Source organism: Conger conger, chromosome 12 (assembly GCF_963514075.1).
Source record: "Conger conger chromosome 12, fConCon1.1, whole genome shotgun sequence".
Lineage (NCBI taxonomy): Eukaryota > Metazoa > Chordata > Actinopteri > Anguilliformes > Congridae > Conger > Conger conger.
Window position 1 is genome coordinate 42,057,743 of NC_083771.1, and position 27,304 is coordinate 42,085,046.

The 27,304-nt window shown below is 42.2% G+C and overlaps 1 protein-coding gene across 5 annotated transcripts; it reads left to right on the forward strand.

Annotated features, from left to right (window-relative positions):
- setx (senataxin) lies at positions 1 to 27,130 on the forward strand. 5 transcript variants are annotated; one of them, XM_061263679.1, is made up of 25 exons: positions 1 to 133; positions 1,061 to 1,240; positions 1,485 to 1,692; positions 1,910 to 2,016; positions 2,235 to 2,454; positions 2,595 to 2,714; positions 2,938 to 3,106; positions 3,324 to 3,417; positions 5,640 to 9,242; positions 9,523 to 9,622; positions 10,268 to 10,435; positions 10,957 to 11,180; positions 12,135 to 12,287; positions 14,569 to 14,719; positions 16,147 to 16,248; positions 17,318 to 17,430; positions 17,673 to 17,744; positions 18,223 to 18,376; positions 18,724 to 18,827; positions 19,199 to 19,386; positions 20,554 to 20,646; positions 22,771 to 22,938; positions 24,201 to 24,296; positions 24,464 to 24,551; positions 24,651 to 27,130. In XM_061263679.1, exons 1-25 carry the CDS (start codon positions 131 to 133, stop codon positions 25,173 to 25,175), a joined length of 7,203 nt encoding a protein of 2,400 aa, XP_061119663.1. In that variant the 5' UTR covers positions 1 to 130; the 3' UTR covers positions 25,176 to 27,130. The 5 variants fall into 5 exon arrangements, 4 of the variants coding, with proteins under 4 accessions (XP_061119663.1, XP_061119664.1, XP_061119666.1 ...); XM_061263680.1 differs by having other exon boundaries at positions 10,268 to 10,351; XM_061263682.1 differs by lacking the exon at positions 5,640 to 9,242.
- Positions 27,131 to 27,304: the final 174 nt, after the last annotated feature.

Sequence of the window (27,304 nt, forward strand, 5' to 3'; positions counted from 1 at the left end):
GTCACTTGCTTCTGAGTTTCATGTGATTTTGGAAAGAAAACAACAACTTCAGCATTGTTGGGTGCACACTGAAGAGCGAATATTCGATAATGTTAACCAGCAGAAGCCTAAAAATAAATGTTATTTGAAAATGGTAAGTTACTTTTGAAAGAGTATAATAGTCTACAGCTAACTACAGACCTTTAAGTGAGGACTTAAGAGGACACAAAGTGTTTGCAAGCTGTAAAACTACGAACCAGTGAACGTTTTCGCTTTTGTTTCTAAAGTTATAACATTACATCAACACCAAGCACAACTAGTTATAGTTCCAGTATCCAGGTGCACGTGTAGATAACTTGTTTTGATTTGCGTTATAACCGATAGTAGCTACTTTGTTGCTAGCTGGCTGCTAGCTGGCCTGCTAGCATCAAACCACATAGCATCACTGAAAGATGGATAGCGAGCTACGTAGCTAGCTGGTTCGTCATTTGGCTAGTTCTTTTCTGGCGAGTATCATGAAAGTTAAGGCAGCCAGCATTACAATATAAGCACGGTGCATTTATTGAATAAGTGAAGCTATTCGTGTCATGAAAATAATGGTTGACTTGCTTAGGAGCAAAATACGTTGATGAACGTTCTTGGATACATTTAATCATAACGTTAGATTATGTAAACCTCTATCTACTTTTTGGAATGGCCAATGCACGTGCTAGTCATGTAAGGTTAGATCGTTCTCCAATCTTACACCTGCTTAAATGCCTTTAGTACAATGTCTGCTTATTAACCATTAACTAGCCAGCCTCAGTATAAGACATGTATTGCAGGGCTAGCAGCATTCATAGTACAGCATCGTTTTAATTTGCATCCATGTATGAAAACCATTTCACGATACAGATATTTTAGCGGATGTCATGGTTTGACACTAATTTGAGTGCGAGTATAATTTGTGTTTCTTAGGCTCATAATTAAAGCTGTCTGCTCCTGTGTCACCTGTGGTAGAATGCTCTATAACAAAAGTGTTAGGCTACTTACGTGTGATACGGCTCCAACCACTTTTGTTTGTCTTGTGCATGTCACAAAGATGAGCACGTGCCGATGGTGTACGTCTGCTTCTCCGGATGCATCGGACTTGCTTCAGAAGTATTGCTTTGGGTCACTGTCAGCTGAGGATGAGCAAGCAGCCAATGATGACCTATGTTACTGCCTGGAGTGTGTGGTGGAGTACCACAGAGCTAGGGACAAGCTGCCATCCTTGCATAAGGTACTGTTCACGCTCGCAATCTAGGGCAACTGTATATAAATGAAATGCGGTGTGGATTTAATTCAGGTGTTGTGCATGCCAATGCTTTCTATAATGTACAGCATACTAGACTGTGCTGGTTTACTTTCACCTCTGGATATCGAATAATGTATATTTCTGTGAGTATTTTACAAGCTGCATATTGTCTCTAATGAAGGCCATAGAAAGCTAATATTTGTGCTTTGCCTGCTCTTGTCTTCTGAAGCGGTTGTGGGAGTTGGAGACATCAAGACTTTTGGCTTGCTTTACTCGGGCATCGGAGACGGAGCTTGAGGACAATGACCTCCTCATAGTTCAAGACGACCAGGAGATCCAGGTCCCCGCGTTCACAGCAGCAGAATACGAAAACATCTTACGGGTCCCACTTACTGAGATACTGAAGTATCCCTACTTAGTAGGGCACTCCACATTATGTAAGTGTGCTTTTATAACAGAAATCTGATGGTTGTTTATTTATTCTCCATAAAACAATAATTTCATATTCAGTTGTAGTGTAGTTGGTTGAATAAATGCATATTTGAATACTTGGGCCTGTTGTAGTAATAGACAGCCCAACATAAGCAGTAATTGAGATCCTCAGTTCACCTCTGTCTAATTAGAACTTTTTGTGAAATGTGTGAAATTTCTCAGGTGAAATGTGTGTGGAAGCTATCTGCAAGATGGAAAATTCAAACTCCTTTCAGGTTTTTGACAAATATCAGGGCATATACCTCCTCCTTGTCCACCCTAATGAAACGGTAAGCAATTGGCTTTATATAAAAAGATCATGATGAACCTCATTTAAAAACACCATTCCCAATGCTGACATTTTCACAAAACATCTTATTTTTGTATCACCTGAAATTAGTATTTCTGATAAATATGAGCTAGTTAAGCTCTTCTATAAGATCTACTTTTACCACTTTACAGTCAACTGAGAGTACAGCGCAGTGTTCAACCTTTGTCTGTTTTTTAGGTGAGACGCTGGGCTATCCACACAGCAAGATCACTGGGAAAGGTGGACCGTGATGATTTCTATGACCTCCAGGATATTTTCTCCAGCATGTTTTCCGTAATTGAACTCGATATCTTCCAGGACTCTGATATAGACACTTGTTATGATCCTAAGACGGGCAAGATGGTCCTTCTTCCACGTCACCTCTATGATTCGACAAACTACAAAAACTATTGGCTAGGTATACTAACTCTAAATCTTAAATGGACGCAACTCATTGTCCCGATATGCCTGCTAAACCCAATAAAATGACGGAAAAACAATGACCTTTTATGTGCCTGTATTGTGCTGAAATTCTCAAGAACCATTCTTTTCCCTCAGGAATATGCATGCTCCTGACTGTACTTGATGCTCAGGCAATGGATTCTCTAATGCTTGGGCCAGATAAGCAAACTGACTTTATGCAGTGCATACTTAACACAATGGAGAAAGCAGTGGAAGGTAAGGCATATTCCGATAATATATACTAGATTAACCCTTGTATATTCTATGTCAGTGCTTGAAAAATGTCAAATCAACAGGAGCTTCATGTTACGTTTAGACTTTTGACAGCATGCAAAAAATAAAAAGATAAAAGCAATCCATTTCAAGAAAGTGTACATGAATGGGTATGAAATTATAGCATGACCTTTGACATTAATTTGGCATTTTCCATTGTTCCCAGATGAAAGCATGGACCCTTTTTGGCCGTCTCTGCAGTGTTTCATGGTGATCTTGGATCGTTTGGGCTCCAAGGTTTGGGGTCACCAGATTGAGCCAACCTCTGCTTTTCAGGCAATAACAGGGAGCGCCAGCTACGCCACAGAGATAGAGAACGTCCGTCGTACCACTATGTACGTGAATTATGCCGCAGCATATGTTTAAATCGTTTAAATAATATTCAGTCAACTTAATTGTGATTTCCTATAGGTTTTTTATTGACAAATCTCCATGTCCATTGTACTGTAATCTGAAAATTTGGGCAAAATACATTTATATTTTCTTTGATAGGTTTACACGTCATCTTGTATTTATTTTTGTCGTCTAACCCCCCCCCCCCCCCCCCCAAAGGTCAAAGGTCAAAGTTGAAAGGCCATGTGATGATGACGACATGGTGACATGCAGTCAAATTATATATGAGTCCAACATCAAAGAAAAAAGAAAGGTAATTTCACTTTTTTTGTCCAAATTGGTGCAGCATCACAACTAAATGCTGCTTCACCATATTCAAGGATCTCTTGACAGATCCAGATGACCTGATGGGACTAGAGGGTTCATATTTTCAGAGTGTGTTAAAGCCATTAAGTGACATCGCCTACCAGTGCAAAAGATCTGAGGACCAGAGTAATGTTGTCCACTGATCTGGTCTTGGTTAGAACTCTTAACAGCCACTGAATCAGCAGGTGGTGTTTCATTGATTTTTCCACAGAGAAAAAAAAAACAAAAAACTTTAAATGACCATGAAACATGAATCCTCTAAGTCATCGTCTATTTTTGAGATGATAGGAGAGGGGAACAGTAGAGTAGGAACATTTCTTCCAACAAGCTGTTACTCTGTACTTTGTCCTCATTGAGTTTGCATGGCTCGTTGAATAGCCTAGGTTGTTGATTGAAATGTAAGGTTTATTTCGGGCGAAATATAGCATCAATGCAGAGACAGTTAAATTGATGCAATTTAGTTTGCGGTTGTTCGCTATCGTACAGTGTCTTGAAATTGAATCCTCCTATCAGAGAAGAACGGTATACTTGCGTAACCACGCATGCTTATGGCCCCTCCAGTGATTACACCAAGATTTCTAGCATGTATTTTTGACTTGAGGAAATGGATATTCACTCTAGAGATGTCGAGAGAGAGAGAGAGATTGGCTGCAAGCATGCACTGTGTGATCACAAAATACAGGATCCGGCTGTTCCTTTAAAGGGACTGTGGGAAGCATCCTGATTGGCTACTGCACCTTCAACTCATTTTACACAGTATTTGTGCCATGTGCTGAATTATGTTCAATATGCCAAAGGTGTACTGGCTCACTTAACTTCCTCAATGTTCTAACTGCTGTTTGTAGTAGCAAAATTAAGTGTGTAGATCCAAAACAAAGTGTTTGGATCATCATTATGAAGAAAGAGAGCCCTGGTGTATGTTTGGGATCATTGCCTTGCTGTTGGATGAAGCTCTATCCAATAGGTTTGCTGGAATTTGATTTGATGGAAGTTGAGCCGATAAGACGCTGCTGTACACTTCAGAATTCATTCTGCTGCAGCTATCAGCAGATACATTGTCAGTGAAGACAAGTGAGCCAGCAACTATGGCAGCCATACATGCCCAAACTATAACATCCAGCACCATGTTTCTCAAATGAGGGAGGGTGATTTGGTTCTTGGGCAGTTCATATTTGCCTCAACACTTTGCCCTTTCTATCACTCTGATGCAAGTCAATCTTGGTCTCATCATCTTTCTCATACCCTTTTCCAGAATTCTCCTGGCTCTTTTAGGGACTAGCTACTTGGCAAACTGTAACCTGCCTTCAGCTAGTGATTTGGGTCTTGCAGTGTAGCCTCTTCTTTCTTTTTCTTTTGTCTTCCCACCCCCCTCAGCCTCATAATGGCTTCCTTGACACTTATTGGCACAACTCTGTTCCTTGTATTGACGAACGCCATGAACAGACTCCAAAGGCAATCAAAAGCCTTGAATCAAGACTAGACACTATAAGCTTTCTTATGCCTGCACTCAGGATGCAATTGAATATGACTAATCAGAAATGGATGAAAACCCAACTGTCCAATTACTTGTGGTCCCCTATAAAGTATATAAAGGGATGAAATTCCTACACTGATCACTCAATATGGATGCAAATACCCTCAAATTAAGGGTGACAGTCTGCCCTGTAACCCCATATTCATAGTGTAATTTCATTACATTACATTACATTATTGGCATTTGGCAGAAGCTCTTATCCAGAGCGACGTACTGTTGATTACACTAAGCAGGAGACAATCCTCCCCTGGAGCAATGCAGGGTTACTTAAGGGCCCAATGGCTGTGCCGATCTTATTGTGGCTACACTCGGGATTGAATCACCAACCTAGCGTGTCCCAGTCATGTACCTTAACCACTAGGCTACAGGCCGCCCAAATCTAATATGCTGGTGTAAAGAGCCAAAAGACCTGAAATTGCACCACTCTGCACTATTTTTCATCTGATCTGGCACCTTTGTGCCTTTAAAACTGTGGCTGCAGTGTTAGGAGTGGCAAATTGTTAATATACTGTTGTGTGTTGCATGTTTGTCATCACAATGGAAATTATTGAATTTTGCCAATTTAATACACACCTGTGTGTGACAATTACTTTTAACAATGAGATAAGTATTTATTTTGCTTTTGCTTCTTGTAGGACTCCAGGGTTAGGAGCTCAGCCAGTGCAGAGGGCAGCAGTGTGATATATGAGGAAATGCATTCCCTGATCAGAGTGCTGCAGTCAGACATGGGTCAGGACATGCGAGTCCACAACAGCACCTTCCTCTGGTTCATCCCTTTTGTGGAGTCTGTGATGGACCTCGATAACCTCAGCATTGTCTACACCGTGCAAATCATCCACTACCTGTGCGGAGAGATCAAAGACCTGATCAATGGACGGTTACCCACTTGCGATAAAGTCACAGAGTTTTTCACTCTGATACTTGTTTTCATCGTTGAGTTGCACATCAGTAAGAGCCGCATGCATGTGCTTTATTACAGTGCGCCCAACTGGGTAGAGGTGATCGTGAAGTGTGCCACGTTGCCCTGTACAGCCTTCCCCAAGGGTTTGGACAGTAGCTCAAACCGTGTGTCCTCTACGTCTTCTGTGACACCATTGTGCCGAAAGCCACAAGTGAGCACTTTAGTTCCCCAGGCTTGTATGCTGGTGATACGGTCCATTCTCAAAGAAGGTGGAAAACTTGCATTACATAGCAAATCTGTGAAGTTTCTAGACATGCTTAATAAGATAAATCGAGATGTATCTTCAAAGGAATGGAGTCTTGCGGTTACAGAAGTTAAAGAACTACAGGATTGCTTAAAGCAGATTGTGAGGGTGATGAAAGACAAGAGGCCTGCCCAAGCCACTGACAGAAGTGTGGATGCTCTGACACCATCCCCAACAAGTAACAATGCTGACCCTTGCTACGCGGAAAATTGCAGTCGCCCTTTGAAATCTGAACGGAGGCTGGATTCTGGACAGTGTACTTCAAAGGTCATTGAAAGCAGAGATTGTGTCAATATGAATATGGGGGAGAGTGATGTTTTGTCTATAAAGAAAGAACCAAATGTTACAGAAGTTTCAGAATTGAAACCACACCTCTGGGTGAACAAAATAGTACCAGACCCAGGAAAGCTGCAAGAACTAAAAGCCAAACTGAGTCCATCTCTTTCCTCCAAGCTCCAAGACATTGCAAAAAAGCAGCCAGACTCTAAAAATATCAAAGTGGAGGTGGTATCTGTTGGTGAACAATGCACAGTTGAAACGTTCACTAAAGGGCCTCTGGACTCTACTTCGGGATATCAAGAAGGACCAGAAGACTTGAGGCCCTCCACATCAATTTCGGACAGAAGTGGAACAGGGCGGCAGAGTGCTCAATGCGTGTCAGAAGGCGGTGAAGATGGAGATGATATACCACTATCCACTGTAAAGGATTTTCTGATAAAGTCTCAGAAGTTCAAATCCTTACAAACACAAACCAGTGTTAAAGTTGAACAAGGTCTTAATCTGCTATCTGCTACCACTGCTGAAGGACATAACAGTAATTTTGATTCCGGCCCAGATGTTTCTGGTGTAACAATGGAGCAGAAGAATAAAGAGCGAATTACACAGGAAAATCACGACCAACTCCTCAAAATTGTAGAACCTGATGTCATTGTCATTTCTGATTCTGAGTCTTCAAAGGAAGATGATGACATTTGTGTTGGCAGGAAAAAAAGAGGGCTATTTCAGAAAGAGAAGTTTGATATAAAGAGTGAACCTCTCAATGACAATGTTTTTGAAAAGAGCCCTGTTCATGAGGATTTCAGTGAAATTGACTCTCAGATGTTTGAATTTGAAACGCAGGAGGATGTGTTCTCAGCTTGGAGTTTGGACCATAAGATCATTAGCAATGTGCCGGCTCCAGAAACCAAAAAAGAACCTCCATCACTCAATGAGCAGGTAGTGAGTCCGTGCCCCAGTGACCCAAGTAATACTTTAGGTTATGATACTGACCCCATTTCTGATGACATTATTGAAAATGTCTTGTTAGAGGTAGAAGAGCAGCTAAAGAAGCAAAAGCATTCTCTCGAACCTCAAGCTCAAGAAAAAACTGATTCCTTTGTCAAACCCGAAGTATTGCCCAGTAAGGCTTCTGGAAGAAGAAGCCCTGACAGAAAGAGAAAAGAAAAAGAGAGTGTGAAAAATACAGTTTTGAGACGTGACGATCAAAACAAAAAGCAAGAAGCAACTTCAAGCAGATTTTCCTCCAAACCTCCCACCTTTTCATTTGCCACCCCTGCGATTGTTCCTCCTAAACGGGACAGAAAGCCTGTGGAACCAGCTTCTGCTGTCGAGAAACTGGGTCTCAAGAAGAAGGCAAGAAAAGCCTTTGATCTCTCCCAGCGATCCTTAGACTGTGTCGGACAACTTCGGAGGCATGGGCAGGGTGTCCAAGTGGAGCAGAATAAGCCCACACGAAGGAAGAGAAAGGCCAAGGTAATCTCGCCTCAGAAGATCAATATCAACAAAAAGAGCAACAAAAAGCTGTTGGCTTCTCAGGACCTTCAGTTTTTCAGGCAAAGTCGGGCAAACCCACAATCCGCGCAGGGCATAGCTGCGTCTGAACACGCTAGAAAATGCCCTGATCAAATGAGGAAGACAAATTGTAAGTGGGATGATATTCTGTGTCCCAGTGTCGCAGAGGAAGAACAGGACAGGAATGAGTTGTTTTTTTTACCCTCATTGCTGCCTGTCCCTGTAGTTAAGCACAAGGAAGGAGAAATAAGAGCCGATCAAATATCACAAGAGAGTCGAAGTGCCGCAACAAAAAGCTCCAATGGGACCAAACAAAGTTCTTCAAAGACGGAACACAGCGATCCACTCCTCTGTGCTGGACACGCATTGCAAAATAATGGTATCGTAGATGATGCAAGAAAGCCCACTGCTGAGGAAGTGTGTGGGAATTATAATCTCGGTGAAGATGCTGAGGAGGGCAGTGACGCGATGAACCTGACACAAAGGGAGCCAGTAGATATGGAGATCTGTTCGCAGGCGGAGGCGGATGATGATGAGTTCTTCCTCACACAGAGAGATCCAGTGGACATGGAAATAGAATCTGAAAGCCAGATGAGCGCAGAAAGGTCTCGCTGGACGGATCGACCTGGGGAAATGCAGGAACAGGCAGTCGCACCACAGATGGGATCTGTTGTCCAGAAACCACACACGTCTCAGCAAGAGAATGACAAAGTATTCTTGAAGCCTGGCATGTCACCGTCATCTTGCAGAATGGCCAAACCATCGACTACTAAGATATATGCACCCAGCTCAAGGAGTGCAACCTTGGTCCAGGAAATGGAGAAGCCCACCAAGCCACCGCAACCTGCTGCAAAGAATAAGTTTGTTCGCCCAATGTTACCTGTAAGGAAAAGTGTGCCACAGCGTGAATTTAAACAGCCCCTTGCAGTAAATCGCCCTGTTCCCATTCAGATGAGTACTGTTGGTTCATCTCCACACGTCCCCTCATACAAGATGTATGCCAGGCCAGAGACCCCTGTCAACAAGGTGACACGCATGGATTCTGGCTATAAGTTTGATCAGTCTGTTTTAATTAACACAGTCCTGAGATGGACCTACGATATGTTCTGTAGTTATGCCCGGGTTAGCGTTCCATCGGATTTGTGCAATCTACCTCCGAAAGAAGTGGCCAACAGCTACGAGTCATACGAGGAATACTTTAAAACATTCTATCCCTTGTTGCTGATCAACACTTTTGAAGAGGTAAGTAATAATTCTAATTCATTGCAAATGTTTAATAGCAATAAATGTGTGGTAATGATGTGAAATGGATGTGCGCTTTGTTCTTATACAAACAAAATCAAATCTGTTGATGCATGCAAATGCCATGTATTTGTATTAGTAGATATTTAAAAATAATATATATCACAGATGTTCAAAGGAAATAGTTTTGTAAAGACTTAACTGTTCTGATGCTGTATGGTTGCTTTTTTCAGCAGTTCCATCTCCCTCCTGAATGTAGTTTCACTCTTTCTCATGACAGCTTGCAAAAGACTGGGAAAAGAACACGGGGCGAATTTCTCACAATTTGAAATTAGTTGGGCTTGAATACACCAATCAAATAGCCAATGCCACTTTCACTGGTAAGTTTTACGTTTTCAAGTAAGTTTAATCTGACATTTTTCAAAGTTTGCCATGTTTGCTATTTGTATTACTGTAATAAACTTTGGAATGATTATTACATAATTACCTTGTAGAAAGATACTGTTGTATCACACTTACTGTAATTTCATTACTGAAGTAGAATTGACTCAAATTTGTTTAACCACTGGGGGGGGGAAACAATTTACACAACTGGTGTTGCACTATAATCATTTATTTCTATGTCTGATTTAGTAGTTTTCCAGCCACCTTCCACATGGACAAATGTAAATCAACTTGAAAGAATGTATGGGGAAGCATTACTTTAATTAAGAAATGTGAATGATATTGGGCAACTTTTTGGGTCATCCTGCCACAAGCCCTGGTTTTCAGTTCAGTGATGCACCCTGCAGTACTGGCTGGCTGGCAGCCACATATGGTGCCGCATAATTGCATTCGTGGATTTGGGGCAAAACCTGATCAAGTGGTTTTGCCCCTATTGTGTGAACAGGGTATTACACCACCTGTCCTCCACACCATTGTCAGGCAGACACATGGCCTTGCCTCTAATCTGCAACTGTAGGGCCCCCCATTGTATTTGTGCCTTTTCCTCTTAAGTGGATCATATGTTCCTGTGTTTGTTCTAGCCTGCCTCAATGACCAAGATGTGCAGCACCAGCTGTACCCCAAGGAAGATGACTTGGTCATATTGTGGTTTCCTCAAAACAGAAGTATGTATACTTGTCATGAGCCGGAGCTGCTGGAACCTTCTGCTTGCTTTGGCTGCGTATCCCGATCCAGTGTCTACTTTGCAGGTGTGTGGTGTTGATGCCCTTGCTGTTCAACGTAACTGCTGCTTGTGGTAATTCACTTGCATGCTACCTCTCACCCGGAATTGAGAGTTTTTTGTTTCCAATTCTAGATTTTGTAATGGAAAATAAAATGAGTTTTGATGAGGCATCACCAGTAATATGGCTATAATTTTCTTTTATGAGCACTTTTATTTTTATTTTATAAAAAAAACAACAACAAAAAAACAACAACATTTGACTGTTATCATGATTAACCCTTTCAGTCCCAAGAGTTCCATATGGCGCACTCGACCTTATACCTTTTCAACCAATCAAAATGGCTGCCGTACTACTGTTTTGTTAAAAATCTATTAAAACCCAATGACATTTTCTTAACTTTTTACATTTTTTCAACCAGAAAACCAGGCCCCTTGGGATTTGGCTAGAGCCACTTCATATTGGGTTTGAGACTGAAATGGTTAATAATTGACAATAATTCACTGTCTTTTGTTTTATTTTTTATTGAAACTGTCTATTGTATTCAGAGGAGAGGCCGACCCTGAACCTCACCATTCAGACTCGAGGAAACGTCTCCTCGGTGGACAACCAGGCGGTGAAATGCCAGCTGATGGGGTCTCTGGTCAGTGCTATTCGGGCATTCAGGGCTCTGTACATGCTGAAGAATAACACCATGTTCAGACCAGTCCTTGCCCCACAAGTCTCGTTCTTCGAGCCTTGCCAGGAAAACATTTTTGTCAAGAGTCTACCTGTAAGTATGGCTCCCATTTCAATATTGATTTTCCAATGCGTGAATGTGAAGCTCAGAGCTTGTTTGTCTAAAGCTGTTCTTAGTGCCATGTAGTTGTTAATATACGTGGGGCAGTCTTTGTATATCTAAACAAACCTTTCCTTCGAGGAAAACTCCAGCCTAAGACCTAAAACACTTCGGCATTGTTAGAATCAGCATATTGTCCTATTTTGTGTAGTATTTCAGTTTTTCGCAGTTAAACTCCAGTTTTGTAAACAACATGACATCATATACTAATATTGCCACAGCAGGCACAGGTTTAATAGGAGAGTGTCTTCAACTTGCTGTAGCACCAACTGTATGTATCATATATTAATTTCTTTCCATTGAGGACAACACGTCACGGGTTTTGCCTTGAATTCCCGATAATCAACTTTCTGTACGACTGAGAGAAATCGATCATTTATCAGGAGGTCATCCCGATTTCTGCCGAGCTAGCTGCGTCAGTCGAGACTGCAACCGTGTCGCAGCCGATTTCGGACGTGGCCATTTTCTCCATCTTTGCTTTTAGCTAACGTTCTCGTGAAGAGGGGGTGGCAGAAGTAGCTCTGCGTAACGTAGGAAAATAACAAACTCATCCAGAAGAAACCTGACAAGATAGGGAGTTAGCAACTGAAAAATTGGTGATTATAAAAAAATATATAATATAATATAAATGAATTTCACATTGCTGTTAAAACATTTACTAAAAATGCAAGTTTCTGTCTGGAGTTTTTTTTTTTTGGTTTAAATACACCATGACATTGTTCTGTGGTCATGTAATTAATATAGCATCAGCATGCTAAATGTAGAGGTTTTACACTCTACGCTATGGTAATTTTTTGAGATTTGTAAAATCTTATTTTATATAATAAATTAATATAATGCAAAATGTTTATCACACATTATGACACGCACATGTATTTTTCCCTGCAGGAGTACAACCCAGAGCAAGTAAAGGCAATTAAATGGGGTGTGTCCATCGTGAAGAGGCAGCAAAGATCGCCAAAGATCTGCCTTATTCACGGCCCACCGGGCACAGGGAAGAGCAAAACCATTGCGGGTCTGCTTCAGAGCCTCTTCTCGGAGGTACATGTCCTCTCATTTTCCTCTGTGAAATAGCAGCGTGTGGTAATTCCAATAGGCAACACGGACAATGGTAAATGGCCTTTATCCAAAGCACTGTACAATTGATGCTTCTCATTCACCCATTCATGCACACACTCACACACCGACGGCGATTGGCTGCCATGCAAGGTACCGACCAGCTCGTCAGGAGCATTTGGGGTTTAGGTGTCTTGCTCAGGGACACTTCGACACAGCCCGGGCGGGGGATCGAACCGGCATGCTCTTACTGCCTGTTCATGCCTCTTGTATTAACATTCCCAGTCATTCATTGTATACATTAATCTAAACAACCAATTATTCAGTATTTCCAAGAAAATACATACAATCTGTTTGTAATTATATATATATATATATATATATATATATATATAGTTCATCCGGCAAGTTATCCGGAAAGTATTCACAGTGCTTCACTTTTCCCACATTTTGTTATGTTACAGCCTTATTCCAAAATGGAATAAATGTTTTTTGAAATTTTTGCACATTTATTCAAAATAAAAAACTAAGAAATCACATGTACATAAGTATTAACAGCCTTTGCCATGAAGCTCAAAATTGAGCTCAGATGCATCCTGTTTCCACTGATCAACCGTGAGATGTTTCTACAGCTTAATTGGAGTCCACCTGTGGTAAATTCAGTTGATTGGACATGATTTGGAAAGGCACACACCTGTCTATACAAGGTCCCACAGTTCACAAACCAAGCATGAAGTCAAAGGAATTGTCTGTAGACCTGTAGACAGGATTGTCTCGAGGCACAAATCTGGGGAAGGGTACAGAAAAATTTCTGCTGCTTTGAAGGTCCCAATGAGCACAGTGGCCTCCATCATCCATAAATGGAAGAAGTTCGGAACCACCAGGACTCTTCCTAGAGCTGGCCGCCCGTCTAAACTGAGCAATCGGGGGAGAAGGGCCTTAGTCAGGGAGGTGACCAAGAACCCGATTGTCACTCTGTCAGAGCTCCAGCGTTCCTCTGTGGAGAGAGGAGAACTTTCCAGAAGGACAACCATCTCTGCAGCAATCCACAAATCAGGCCTGTATGGTAGAGTGGCCAGACGGAAGCCACTCCTTAGTAAAAGGCACATGGCAGCCCGCCTGGAGTTTGCCAAAAGGCACCTGAAGGACTCTCAAACCATGAGAAACAAAATTCTCTGGTCTGATGAGACAAAAATTGAACTCTTTGGCGTGAATGCCAGGCATCATGTTTGGAGGAAACCAGGCACCGCTCATCACCTGGCCAATACCATCCCTACAGTGAAGCATGGTGGTGGCAGCATCATGCTGTGGGGATGTTTTTCAGCGGCAGGAACTGGGAGACCAGTCAGGATTGAGGGAAAGATGAATGCAGCAATGTACAGAGACATCCTGGATGAAAACCTGCTCCAGAGCGCTCTTGACCTCAGACTGGGGCGACGGTTCATCTTTCAGCAGGACAGCGACCCTAAGCACACAGCCAAGATATCAAAGGAGTGGCTTCAGGACAATGTCCTTCAGTGGCCCAGCCAGAGCCCAGACTTGAATCCGATTGAACATCTCTGGAGAGATCTGAAAATGGCTGCACCGACGCTCCCCATCCAACCTGATGGAGCTTGAGAGGTGCTGCAAAGAGGAATGGGCGAAACTGCCCAAAGATAGGTGTGCCAAGCTTGTGGCATCATATTCAAAAAGACTTGGGGCTGTAATTGCTGCCAAAGTTGCATCAACAAAGTATTGGGCAAAGGCTGTGAATACTTATGTACATGTGATTTCTTAGTTTTTTATTTTTAATAAATTTGCAAAAATAAAAAATAAATTAAAAAAAAACTTCTTTCTTGTTGTCATTATGGGGTATTGTGTGTAGAATTTTGAGGGGAAAAAATGAATTTATTCAATTTTGGAATAAGGCTGTAACATAACAAAATGTGGGAAAAGTGAAGTGCTGTGAATACTTTCCGGATGCACTGTATATATATATATATAAAACTGTGGATTCCTATTCATTTTTATTTGTATATAACATGCCTGTAGATGGCAATGTAGGCATGTTAACTTAATGGTTTTGAAATAGGGCCTCCTCTTTACCCATAGCCACTCCTTTTGTTTGCTATGCAGTGCACATGTTTATTCTAGAAGATTTAGATGCAGCGGTTAAGATCCTTCTGCGTGTCAGTTTGAAGGGATTTTTTTCCCCGTTGCCTTTAATTCCGTACCCAGCGCTGCGGTGTGTCCTTGCGTCAGCTGTGCGGCTCTTGTGTTTATGCAGCCGAATGTCGCTGCCATGGCCGGCCGCAATTCCAAGGCCTGCAGGCTTCGGGTCCTGCTGTGCGCCCCGTCGAACGCTGCCATCGACAACCTGATGAAGAAGGTCATCGTGGTCTTCAAGGAGAACTGCAGGAACATCCAGAACCCACTTGGTGCGTAGCAGTCGTGAAGGATTTTGGTTTAAATTAGTGCTGAGCGATTAACCAACATTTCAGTGTTTTTTTTTTTTTTTTTTTTTTTTCTGTGTTTAACTAATCGGCCAACATCGGTTTGATTATCTGATTTGTATTCATTTAGAGGATAAACGGCTTTTTTCTCCTACCTCACTGTGCTGGTGTTTTACGCTGTAGTTTTTAGAAGGTAGCTACTCAACACAGAAATGAGCATTGCAATAACTACAATAGGCGGCCTGTAGTGTAGTGGTGAAGGTACATCACTGGGACCCTCAAGGTCGTTGGTTCGATCCCCGGTGTAGCCACAATACGATCCGCACTGCCACTGGGCCCTTGAGCAAGGCCCTTAACCCTGCATTGCTCTGATCAACTGTATGTCACTCTGGCCATTAATGTAATATGTAATATAATGACCATAATTAATTGTGCCCACAGGCACACAACTATCACAGTTTGTAAACATACAGACTTGCACAATTATATTGCAGCTGGACCAACAAGGTGTATGCACTGTGTGACTGTACCATATACATTCCATTACTCAGCGTTTCTGCCCATAGAACTGCTGCTCACTGGATGTTTTTTGTTTTTCACACCATTCTCTGCAAACTCTAGAGACTGTTGTGTCTGTATAGGGCGGCCTGTAGCATTGTGGTTAAGGTACATGACTGGGACACACAAGGTTGGTGGATCGATCCCCGGTGTAGCCACAATAAGATCCGCACAGCCGTTGGGCGCTTGAGCAATACCCTTAACCCTGCATTGCTCCAGGGGAGGATTGTCTCCTGCTTAGTCTAATCAACTGTACGTCGCTCTGGATAAGAGCGTCTGCCAAATGCCAATAATGTAATGTAATGTAAAGTAATGTGTGAATATCCCAGGAGATCAGTCGCAGTCAGCTACTCAAACCACCCTGTCTGACCAACAATCATTCCAGTCAATGTCACTTGGATAACATTTCTTCTCCATTCTGATGGTTGATGTGAACATTAACTGAAGCTTCTGGCCCGTATCTGCATGATTGTCTGAATTGTCCTGCTGCCACATAATTGGCTGATTAGACAATCGCCTGAATAAGTAGGTGTACAGGTGTTAATAAAGTTCTTACTGTGTGTATATTCAAAAATCATTTAAATTGTCATTATTTATATATAATTTTTCTTTTTTTTCTAAACTAAATATAAAATGGCGATTATTTTCAAAAATGAAAAAGAGCCAAACTCAAAAAAACACTTATTGTTCAGTGCTAGTTTAAAAATAAGTCATGCATTTATGTCCTCATTTGTAAGATGTGGAACATTTTATGAAACTAAAGCTGGATTTCAGGAGATTACCTTGCTTTTTTTAAACTTTTGGGAATTACAACAGGATACAATTAAAACGTTTTACCTACACTTTTGTTACAGGCAACTGTGGCGACATAAATTTAGTACGACTGGGAATGGAGAAGTCGATTTCTATAAACCTGAAGCCTTTCAGCCTGGACAGCCAGACACGGGCCAGAACACGTGAGTGCTCGCCAACGGCACCCCGCAGTGCCACCCTGCTGTAAGGTCACTTTCTCTCAGAGAAACAAAATGTTGAGACTGCCTGAAGTTTTTCAGTGAAAGAAATGTCAGCATTAATCCCTCTCACTGAGCTTTAAACATTAAAACTGATGCTGACTTTAAAAAATACGTTGTAGTCTAACAAATGAGTTCTAACAAATCGGTATCAGAATTTGGGATAGCTTTCGAATATTTCAAGCATGTTCCCCGTTTGCAGAGGTGCATTTTTGTAGGAGAGGTTACAGAGAGTTTGATGTTTTTAATATTATGAGTACATGCATAAAATGTGAAAGTGGAAGATGGATTTTTTTTTGTTGTATAGAATGGTAAAACATTTTAACTAAATGTGTTACCCAGTTATAAAAACATTCATATCAAATGCATAATATTTGCATTTATATCTACTACTTAATCTCATGATTGTGTGTTTCTTTTTTGCCAATTGTCGTAACTCATTGGTGTGATTATGTACAGTTAAGTGCAGAAATATTTGGACAGTAACACTAATTTTGTTTTGTATTGTGTTCTCCACAATTCGTTTTTAAATACATGAGGTTTAAGTGCAGGCGGTTGGCTTTAATTTGAGGGTATTTACATCCACATTGGGTGGTCGCTGTGTATGAATTACAGGCTTTCCCCCCCCCTAAATATATAGTCTCATATTCATAAATAAAACTGCCCAGGTAATAGTAGTGAACTTGATTTGAGATGCAATGTTGCATTTGCAATGTTTGCATGCTGCAATGCAAAACCATGTGCTCAGTGTTTTTACTGCATGCAGTTTGCTACTGAGCCATGCAGAAATCCATTTGAACCAGCAACAGATTCCAGAGTTTAAATCGGTTTATCACCTATTTTCCGGTTTTAAATTCGTTCGTAACCTAGGACGCTGATTTGTGAGTGTGTGTGTGTAGACTTCTCTGAGAATATTCCAAAAGATATTGGACATCAAATGACGGGAATAAATCAAGACGCCTTTTTCGAGTATTTTCAAAAAGGACCTTATCAAAGCGATCTACCGTCTTTGCAGAAAAAGCACAGCAGGGACATGACACGGACATCGACCGCCGCAAACAGCAGCTCGATCAGCGCATCGACAACCTCTCAAAAATGTGTGCCATGGTGGAGAAGAACACGGATAAGGTATGGTGCTGCAGCCAACAGAGTGCTTTATCTAACCCATTATGAAAAAAGGAAGAACTACAGTCCCTCTTTCTTACGATTCGGACATGACTAACGAATAATTGCCTGACCCGCTGACCTGCTGTGAGGTAACTCCTGAGCTCTATGCAGTTGTTGGTGCAGTTCAATCCTTGTTAGTTGTTAGTTGTCGGTGCGGTTCTAATGCTTGCACGTTTCCTGACCTCCTCACGGCTTGTGTGCAGTTCCGCAGGCTGACTGATGAGAAGTCCAAACTGTTGAAAGAGAGAGAGCAACTCGGGCGACAGCTGAGAGAGGTAAGAATCTGTAAAATAAGGAAATTGAAGATTGACATGAAGGGATAGTGGCTTTGGTATGAATATTACACAACAGACAAACAGTGAGCTGCATAATGTTTGGGACAAAGATATATATTTTTCTTTTTGGCTCTGTATGCCACTTTTGGATTTGTAATCAAACGTGGTCAATGTGCACATTCTCTGCATTTATTTCAAGGGCAATTACACTTACTTACAATTACAAATACATGTTTTCCAAACAATTTGGACCTCACTGTATAAGGCCTATATTTACCATGTAACAAAGTTTTATCTCAGCCCTTTGTGTTATTCAAATAAAACATTCTCATTTCATTGGTGTTCCTGCCTACTGTGTGGCATGGTTGTCATACATATGAATAATCTTCACCGTTGGGAACTGTAGAGATAGTGTTGGGTTCCTTTGTCTTGAGCTTCTTGTTTGACTCGGTGGCCCTTCCTCGGCCTTGTTCGTCAGACGCGGAGCAGGAAGCAGGAGACCCAGGCCAAGGTGCTCCAGGATGCCCACGTCATTTGCTGTACCTTGAGCACCAGTGGCAGCATGGTTCTGGAGTCTGCCTTTCGGCGCCTGGGCCATGAGCCTTTCAGCTGTGTCATTGTGGATGAGGCAAGTTCCCTGCTGCTCATGTGACATCATAGGAATTTTACGTTATCCTCTTCTCCTGCTGTGGTATCTAGTGTACATACCATAACTTTGGAGGGGCTGGGGTCCGTAGTTTTTAACCAGTTTGTTAGTAGACAAACTACAATAACCTGTTTACTTTCTGAAACTTTTATTGCAAATTCTTGAAAATCTAATGCCTGCTTTTTATGCAGTTAAATTGAATGGGCATTTCCATGGGGTTTGGGGGGGAAATATTTCCATGGGGTTTGGGGACAAAAACATTGAGAAGCCACTGCATTAGTGGACGGTGTCTTGAATGCGAATGTTGTCTGTGCTGTTTCTGCTTGAAGGCAGGACAGGCCACTGAACCCGAGACCCTCATTCCCATGCTGTTTCGCTGTCCTGCCCTGATCCTGGTGGGAGACCCAGACCAACTCCCTCCCACTGTTGTTTCCCAGGTAATGCATGATCCTCCATTGAGCGGTCTGTAAATGTGTCCTTTAACAATGCGTAATGTTTGCATTGGGGATCAGTCATGACAACATCGTCCTGTCATTGGACCTCGGGTAGAGGCGTATTACATGTAAGAGATGTTATGTGGTCAAGGATTATTAAAAAAATGTTTAAAATAACAATTAGAACTGTAGATGTCGCCATGTAACTGTATAGGAGTCATATTATGAATGACTGTTTAGCTCCTCTCTGCGTTCCTCGCTAGGTAGGAAACTGAGTTATAGCTCAGGTTTATATAAATATGTAGAAAATGTAGTGCTTTGGTGGTTTTTCACCGGTGTGAAAGGTTTTATTTTCCCCCCTTGCCTCTGTTCAGACTGCAAAGGAGAAGAGATATGACCAGTCCCTCATGGCACGTCTGTTGAAGTGTCTTCACCGCACAGCCAAGGAGAACCCCCACATCCATTTTCCTGTTGTTTTCCTCAACAAGCAGTACCGAATGCATCCCGACATCAACAGGTTCCCCTCTGACTACATCTACAAGAAGGCACTCAAAACTGACAAGTACGTTGGTGGGTTAAAGTGGGGCACCAAATTCTTTTTTTTTTTTTTTTTTTTTTTTTTGGAAAGGCAAAATTGGCACTGATGAGGACAGTTTTAGACCTCACAAAACTACAAATGGGTGACACATTAAAGGAAAAACCTGAATAAATGAGTGGAGAAATGTAATGAACTGCATGATACAATTCAGCAATTAACATAGTTAATGGCAGGTATAAAAATGCTGATCCCACTTGACCTCCATTTTGGATCATGATCTGATTGCCTTTGAAAGAGGGTTCATTATTGGCGCACAGGTGGCAGGAGCTTGATGTCACAAAGACTGCTCAACTGGCCAGTGTTTCAGTAGGAATAGTGACACCTGCATTTAGATCTATGGGAAGGACATCAGCAAATAGGGTTGGAAATTGTGGTCGAATGTGCGCATTTGATGATCATAAGGAAAAATAGAAGAGCAACTCTTCTTCGGGTGACAGAGAATGTCAATGCAGGACGTGACCAGACTATCAGCAAGAACAGTCTGTCCACAACTACATGGGGAGGTATGGTAGGTTTACAGTGCAGAAACATTGCAAAGACGAATGCGCATTTGAGAGTTCAGTGATCCAAAAACCATAGGCGCTGGTCTACAGAGATGTTGCGTACGGCAAGAGGATGGTACAGGCCTGAATGCTTGTCCCCTACAGTGAGGGAGTCCGGTGACTGTTACGCTTTTCGGGGCATTTTCCTGGCACGGCTTGGTCCACTTGTCCCCTTAGAGGGAAGGGTCACTGCTGATACAAAGTGATCACTTTTAGATGAACAGATGAAACGTGTCCATTCTGGAAGAAGCGGTGCCTTTCACGATAACAGTGGCCCCATCCACCGGGCACGAGGGGTCATTGAATGGTGTGATGAGTACGAAAATGATGTGAATTCGTACACTGTGGCCTTAGCAGTCGCTAGATCTCAATTGAACACCTATCATCAAAACACCAAACACCAATATCTTTATGTTCGTTGTTCCTTTAATTTGTCACCTGTCTGTATATTGGCAGTACTGCAGTGTTGTCACGGTATTACTGTTTTGACACCGATGCTACTTCCCTCTAAAACGCTATTGACACTATTGTCCTCTTAAATGATTGTTGGTAAAGTGATTGTATGTGTGTGCATCTTTTTTCTGCGTAGAGATACAGAGCAGAACCGGTGTGCACTCACCTGGCCCTTTCAGCCCTACCTACTCTTTGATGTGTTAGACGGACGTGAAACCAAGGACAACGAGTAAGCCCGCCGTTGCTTTTCGCTTCCGAATGTTGATGTCTTGTTGATGTTATTGATCCAGTACACATGAACCTTAGGGCGGCCTGTAGCGTAGTGGTTAAGGTAAATGACTGAGACACGCAAGGTTGGTGGTTCTAAGATCCGCGCAGCCGTTCGGCCCTTGAGCAAGGCCCTTAACCCTGCATTGCTCCAGGGGAGGATTGTCTCCTGCTTAGTCTAGTAAACTGTACGTCGCTTTGGATAAGAGAGTCTACCAAATGCCAATAATGTAATGTAATGTAATGAGCCATACACATTTTAAAACATCAGTGAAGGTTATCATACCTTTGTGTTTATGCCAACATAGGTGATCTGATGACTTTATAATGGCCCACACACGCACACCTTATTCTTTGACCTGCTGGACACTGGTAGCACTTTTGCATATTATGGCTGTTGCTGATTCTATAAGGGTATTTAAAATGCCATTGGATAACCTTATCTAAACTTTCTGCTTGGATGCTCTTATATTTGCATATAATGTATTACACAAATATATGAAGACTAAAACAAATTAGATTAAAACTATCCATTTAATTTAGGAAACCTAACCTTGGTTTTAGTGCTTCTGATGGGCTGAAACCGTTTTAACCACCTAATAAGATAAAAGGTTTAAAAAACAAAATGTGATGAATTTATTCCAGTTCTATACAAATGTGACAACCGCAGCGATTTCCCTACTTTAGCTCTTGGCTAAATGCACAACTACAGACCTCTGTTGGCTGGCTACTTTTAGACATATACTGTATTTAAGGTTTGGTAATTAATTTAGTGACTGCTATGTCTTCAGAACAATTTGTCTCTCTGCCACTAGCACCCCTAGCTGGCTACTCTAAATGAGTACATTTAAGCACCAAAATTATTGGGGTGGAAATCTATAAGTAGTAATTTTATATGTATATTCATGAACAAGGATATTTAAATCTTGTCTCATATCTTCTTGCTGAATGACTTATAAGCATATTGTAATAATTAATGTTTTCAGGGTTTGATGTAAACAGGGGTGCTGGGTTTACATTTTCTTTGTAATTGGACAAAACCTCATACGACGCTGCATATAAAACTATTGATGTAATTGTGAAAGTCAGTTGCTCTGCAGACTAACTCCGGTCTTTGGATTGTGTATTTTTTTGGATTACTTTGCCTCCAAGTGATTCATTGCTACCACATTATAAAAAATAAATAACAATTTCCTTTTACTGAGTCACTCCTGTTGTCAGTATGGTTGCTGGTGGCTTGGTTTAAGTATTAGCGCTGAGCTGGTGTCTGCTTTGACAATTTGAGTGAGGTTGTTGCATGGGTCAGGGAAATGTGTTCCTCGATCACCTCAAGTGATAATGTAGGGGTCTGCATGTGTTTGCGAAAATCAGGCCGCTCGTTCTTCAAATGCTTGGCAAAGAACAGAGCAGACTGTACGGATTTCAGAAAATAAAGTCAAATGTAAACTTTGCAACACTGAGCTAACATGCTGCAGCAGCACTGGAACGATGGTAAATAATCGACGATGTAAACACTCCATAGTGACTGTGCGTGGCAGGCTGTGTTAGCAGCGTGGTATTCCACTCGAGCCAGGCATCCTGCAAACTTCCTTTCACTTCGTAAGATGCCACTAAACTAGGGGAAAAAACGTGACCAGTGGTGTTCCTGTTCTTATTTAAGGGAAGCATTCTTGCCTTTTTTTTTTTTTTGGTACATCATATTTAGCCTTTTTATTTTATATATTTTACAAGATTCAGTAACTTATTGTTGCATGTGAAGTTGCCCGTGCTGTACTGCTCATTATAAAATGGTAAATTGACCATTTTCCATTACCGTTCACCATATGGTGCTTTTCTGTGACATCTTATGTTGCCAACCGTATTCCTTTTCCAAGTCCACTCTGTGGCTGCTGTTGTGACTTGGTATTTAAAAGCACATCTTATTGAGAAAAACCTACCCCAACCTTATCATTCAAACATGTAATCACTTTTTCTTTTCTTTTTTTATGCCAACGCACAGACACATCGATTGTCATCTGGAGGCCTGTAAATCTGAACGCATTTGTATGAAATTGTAATCAATTTGAATATATTTCATTTATTCCAGCTCTTTCTGCAACTATAAGGAGGTGAAACTGGTGCTAACTCTCATTAAGATGATCTTGGACAAACAATTAATTAAAGTTGGTGTCATCACCCCCTACAATGCCCAGAAGTACAGGATCCAGGAATACATCAACCGTGAGATGGCCAAGGAGGATGGGAAACGCTTACAGTAAGATCAGTGCTGCTGCTCGTCCATAACTTGTGCTGAGATTAAGCTCTTGGATGCCTAGTCTCACCCGTTTCTGTGGGAAACCTTGAAAAATGGGAAAAAGATTTGGGTTTTTACATTAACATACATAAATTGGCGGATGATATGTTTGGTTCTGTATGGAACTGCAGTTCCCAGTATACAGATGTGCTGCCTACAGTTGCAGAATTCAGGAAACCTTTACTTGAGCCCCTCGCCATAAGGCTGCATAACACTGTCATGCACATGACATAACTGCTGTCACAAGATGGCATAGCAGATGATGTCAGGTTGTCAAATTACATGAATTGGTAAATTAGTGACATCTGTCGTAACATTTACTGATAAAAGTGTGACAGTTTCATATTTTACATTTTAGTCATTTGGCAGACGCTTCTAATCCGAAGCGACTTACAAGTGTATATCATCTGTTATGCCATCTTCTGACCACTGTTAAGTCGTGTATGACAGTGTTATGTCAACCCTATGACAAGGGGTTCACGTAAAGTGTTACCCAGAATTCCTATCAGGCCATTTCATTTAGGAATTTTACCATTTAAAAAGGTGGAATTTCAAATTTCAAGCACATTAGGCTTTTATAAGTGTTGGCCAGTGCAGAAATAGGTCACATTAAAACCCCACACAGCCAGTGCTTAATGCCTGGAGCTGCAGTCTAGTTACTACAGATGCTGTTGTAATATTTAATTGTTACATGGCATAAAAATAACTAGTGCATTTGCAAAGTTCATGCTGCTTGCAAAATGCCATGACAAATGTTACTCCAGTACTCTGACCAGAACACATTTGCTACAGATTTTGTTTGCAAGTTTACCTCTCAGAGAAGTGTCTAGAAGTAGTATTCTCTAGTGGCTCCAGTTCACATGGCTTTCACCTTACATTACATTAATGGCATTTGGCAGACGCTCTTATCCAGAGCGACGTACAGTTGATTAGACTAAGCAGGAGACAATCCTCCCTGGAGCAGGGCAGGGTTAAGGGCCTTGCTCAAGGGCCCAACGGCTGTGTGGATCTTATTGTGGCTACACTGGGATTCAAACCACCAACTTTGCCTGTCCCAGTCATGTACCTTAACCACTACGCTGCAGACCGCCACCTTAGTTCCAGTATTAAGACAGAGACCCGTTTGAATGCACGTGTGAATGCACTTACGCTTGGAGGGGATGCTCAGCGCTTTTTTTGTGTGTGGCTGATACGCTGTGTGTTTTGCGTGCTGTGTTTTTAAGGGTGGAGGTGGACACGGTGGACGGGTTTCAGGGCAGAGAGATGGACTGCGTCATCGTGTCGTGCGTCCGGGCGAGTGACGAGGCCGGCTCTATCGGGTGAGGAAGGTCAGCCGTGACCTCGGCTTCCCTGAGGGAGCGGAGTGGGGCGGACGGTGGACGCGCACACCGCTGGTTCTGAGCCGGCTCTGGCCCATCGCAGTGCGCCGTGCTTCTGCGCCGAACACCGCTGCGCCGGTCGGTTCTCACTCGCCTTTCTCCCACAGGTTCCTGGGGAATCGACAGAGGATGAATGTAATGATCACGAGAGCGAAATACAGCCTGTTCATTTTGGGACATCTGCGGACACTCCAGGTATGTGGTGTTAAGGTTTTAAGTGTTTTATTTTTATCCTTATAAACAAAAGCGTTTAAAGCACCGTCGATGCCGTTTTGTTTGTTTTTGCGCCTCCAGGAGCATAGGGATTGGGGTGCGCTGGTAAAGGACGCGGTCAAGAGGAAAACCATCATACCGACCTGCGAGAAGGACTTCAAGAAGAAGGCCAGGTTCATCTTTAAGCCCGAGCTGGGCTTAATGAGGAGCTTGTCCCACCCCCCCAGAGAGCCCGGCTTTCCCCCCGCGGCCAGGCCCAGCGCTGAGGCCCCCGTCTTCCTGAGCTCAGAGAGGCCCTGCTCGGGGCCCGGCTCGGCCCGTGCCGGGGAGAGGGCCGCGCCCTCCGGACCTCCCGCGGCCGAGAGGCCCAGAGACCCTCGCCTGGCCGTCCACCTGCCCCGCCCCAGACAGGGGGGCGGCGACCAGGAGAGGCCGCACTGCTCCAGATCCGCTCCGAGCAGGAGCGTGAGCCGGGAGGAAGGGGAGCCGGCCCACCGGGGGTCCCGTCAGGCCCAGCCCTACCCGCCGCACGCCCCGCGGGGGCCACACAAACGGCCCTCTGACGGCTACTCCTCCTCCGCGTCCAGCAAGGCCGCCAGGAGATGACTTTTTAAACCGCTCGTCTTTCAGCTTCACTTCCAGCTGCGTCGAATCTCGGAGACGACTGTAGCCCACCTTTGCTTGTAGGTCGCAGTGCCCATTTGCAGGTTACTTCAGTTCACAAAGGATTGCGATGCGGTGAATTGGGAATCTCAAATAGAAATGCAGGACCTTGCTAAGATCTTTCACCCCATGTCTAACTCAGGTTTCATGTTAAAACTTTCCCTTCTTTTGGGTAAGACTTGTACTGCATTTTTTGGCATGCCATGGCATAATATAAGTAAGTATTTTACACTGCTTTGAAAAGTAGTCTTGCATGTAGCTTGTAAAAGAAAGTAGCATAATCTATGGCATCGTTTAATTTTTACAAGCAACCTTATGTTGTAACCAACTGAACATATGACTGTATCGCAAGTTTGCATAAATCATATCATCACTCAATTCATAATTTTGCTACCTACTTTCTTTCGTATATTTTACATAAACCCAGTCCTGACACATTTTCAATATTTAAGTGTTTTTATTTTTTAAGAAATACTTCTATTTAGAAATGTAGAAAAAAACAAAAAACAAACACATTTCTAAAACCAAACAGTAAAATAGCCATTCAAAGCCATCCAAGCACAGCTATTGGCTACATACAAGACAAGGTTTTTCTACGGTTAATTTCTTATTTTTTTGGTTTTTTTTTTTTTTTTTTTTACTGAATCACTTTTTATTCTCGTCTTGTTTATAAGTGCCGTTGTGATATTTGCCCCGGGTTCTCGAACGGAAATAAGCCTCACGTGACGATGATCGCACTGCGTTCCTAATGCTTTCCTTTGTGGGAGAAAAATATCGCGCGTCACACCTTACAGGAAAAGTGCTACGCACCTCCTCCAGAGCGTTTACACAATAGATTGTGACCTTTAACTTGTGTTCCTTGTTTATGTGAGAATGTCTTCACGACTCCTGCAGGATGGAGAACCGCTGCAGTGCCTTGAGGACGCTGGCATGTCAGCAGGGGCTCATAAAAAGATGAATATGTACTCCTTAAGTGTTGCGTGTTGCCAGTCATTTGAGTAATTTAGTCAATTCTGTATAATTTGATTTAAGTACTTTTTATGTTAATGTAAAAGGGCTACAGCTGTGTTGTAATAAGCAATGGCTGTAAAGAACTGGGTCAGGGAAGGCATTGCTTGCAATCACTACTGTTTGTTGTGGGCAACCCCTGATTTTTCTTGCCAATGTCCTTCTGTGAAGGAAATCTGCTTTGAATGGTACGTCTGCTTTATGTCCGGGGTGGACTACCCTGGCCCAAGGGTGTCAGAGATGTTCCTGGCTTTTGATTTGTCCAAACCCATAACTTCATAAGTGTATTTATTATCAGGTTTATTGAACGCAGGTGATCATGTGCTGGAGGTAATCAGCATTTCACCATTCTGAGTGAATACTCAAATCTTAATAATCCATAAAACTCAAGCCGGGACAAAAAGGGATTGAAACATCGCTGCCATCGCCGGACCTGGCTGCTTAACCCCAGTCCGTATTTTCATTCTATTTAGCTGTACATACTCTCCTAGCATTGTTCTGATTGAGATTAATAATTGAGTTGTTTATGTCCAGGGTATTAGGATATGAAAAAAAAAAATAATAAAAAATAAAAAAGGTGCCATTCAGAGTTTTACCATTTACTTTTTTAAACTTTGCATTTTGACTATAAACAACTGTGTTAGTTAAGACTAATATATGTCTCTGTAAAATATTGTTTTGTCTGCAACATCCATTGCAGATGCAGTCCGAATGTTTTTCTCTGGTCTTGGCTCCATATTGAACTTTTAACCTAATAGCCTCTCATTTTTTGGGTGAGGGGCTGATTACCTTTTTTTTTTTTTTTTTTTTCAATAACCTGAAATGGCAACATGTTACCACTTGATCTTGTATTCTTTTACTGCTGGCAAACAATAAACAATGTATAATAATCTTTGCCACATCTTTTGTACATGCATCACTTCTGAGTGCTTACTGTGGAGGAGTCCTGTAACCTGAAAGGAAGACGCAGATTGCAGTCTGGTAAAGACGATGGTTAAGTCGGTGTTGAAAGGTCTGTGAAGTGAGTCATAAGTGTACGTACCTTTTATTTCGATGTGTAACTT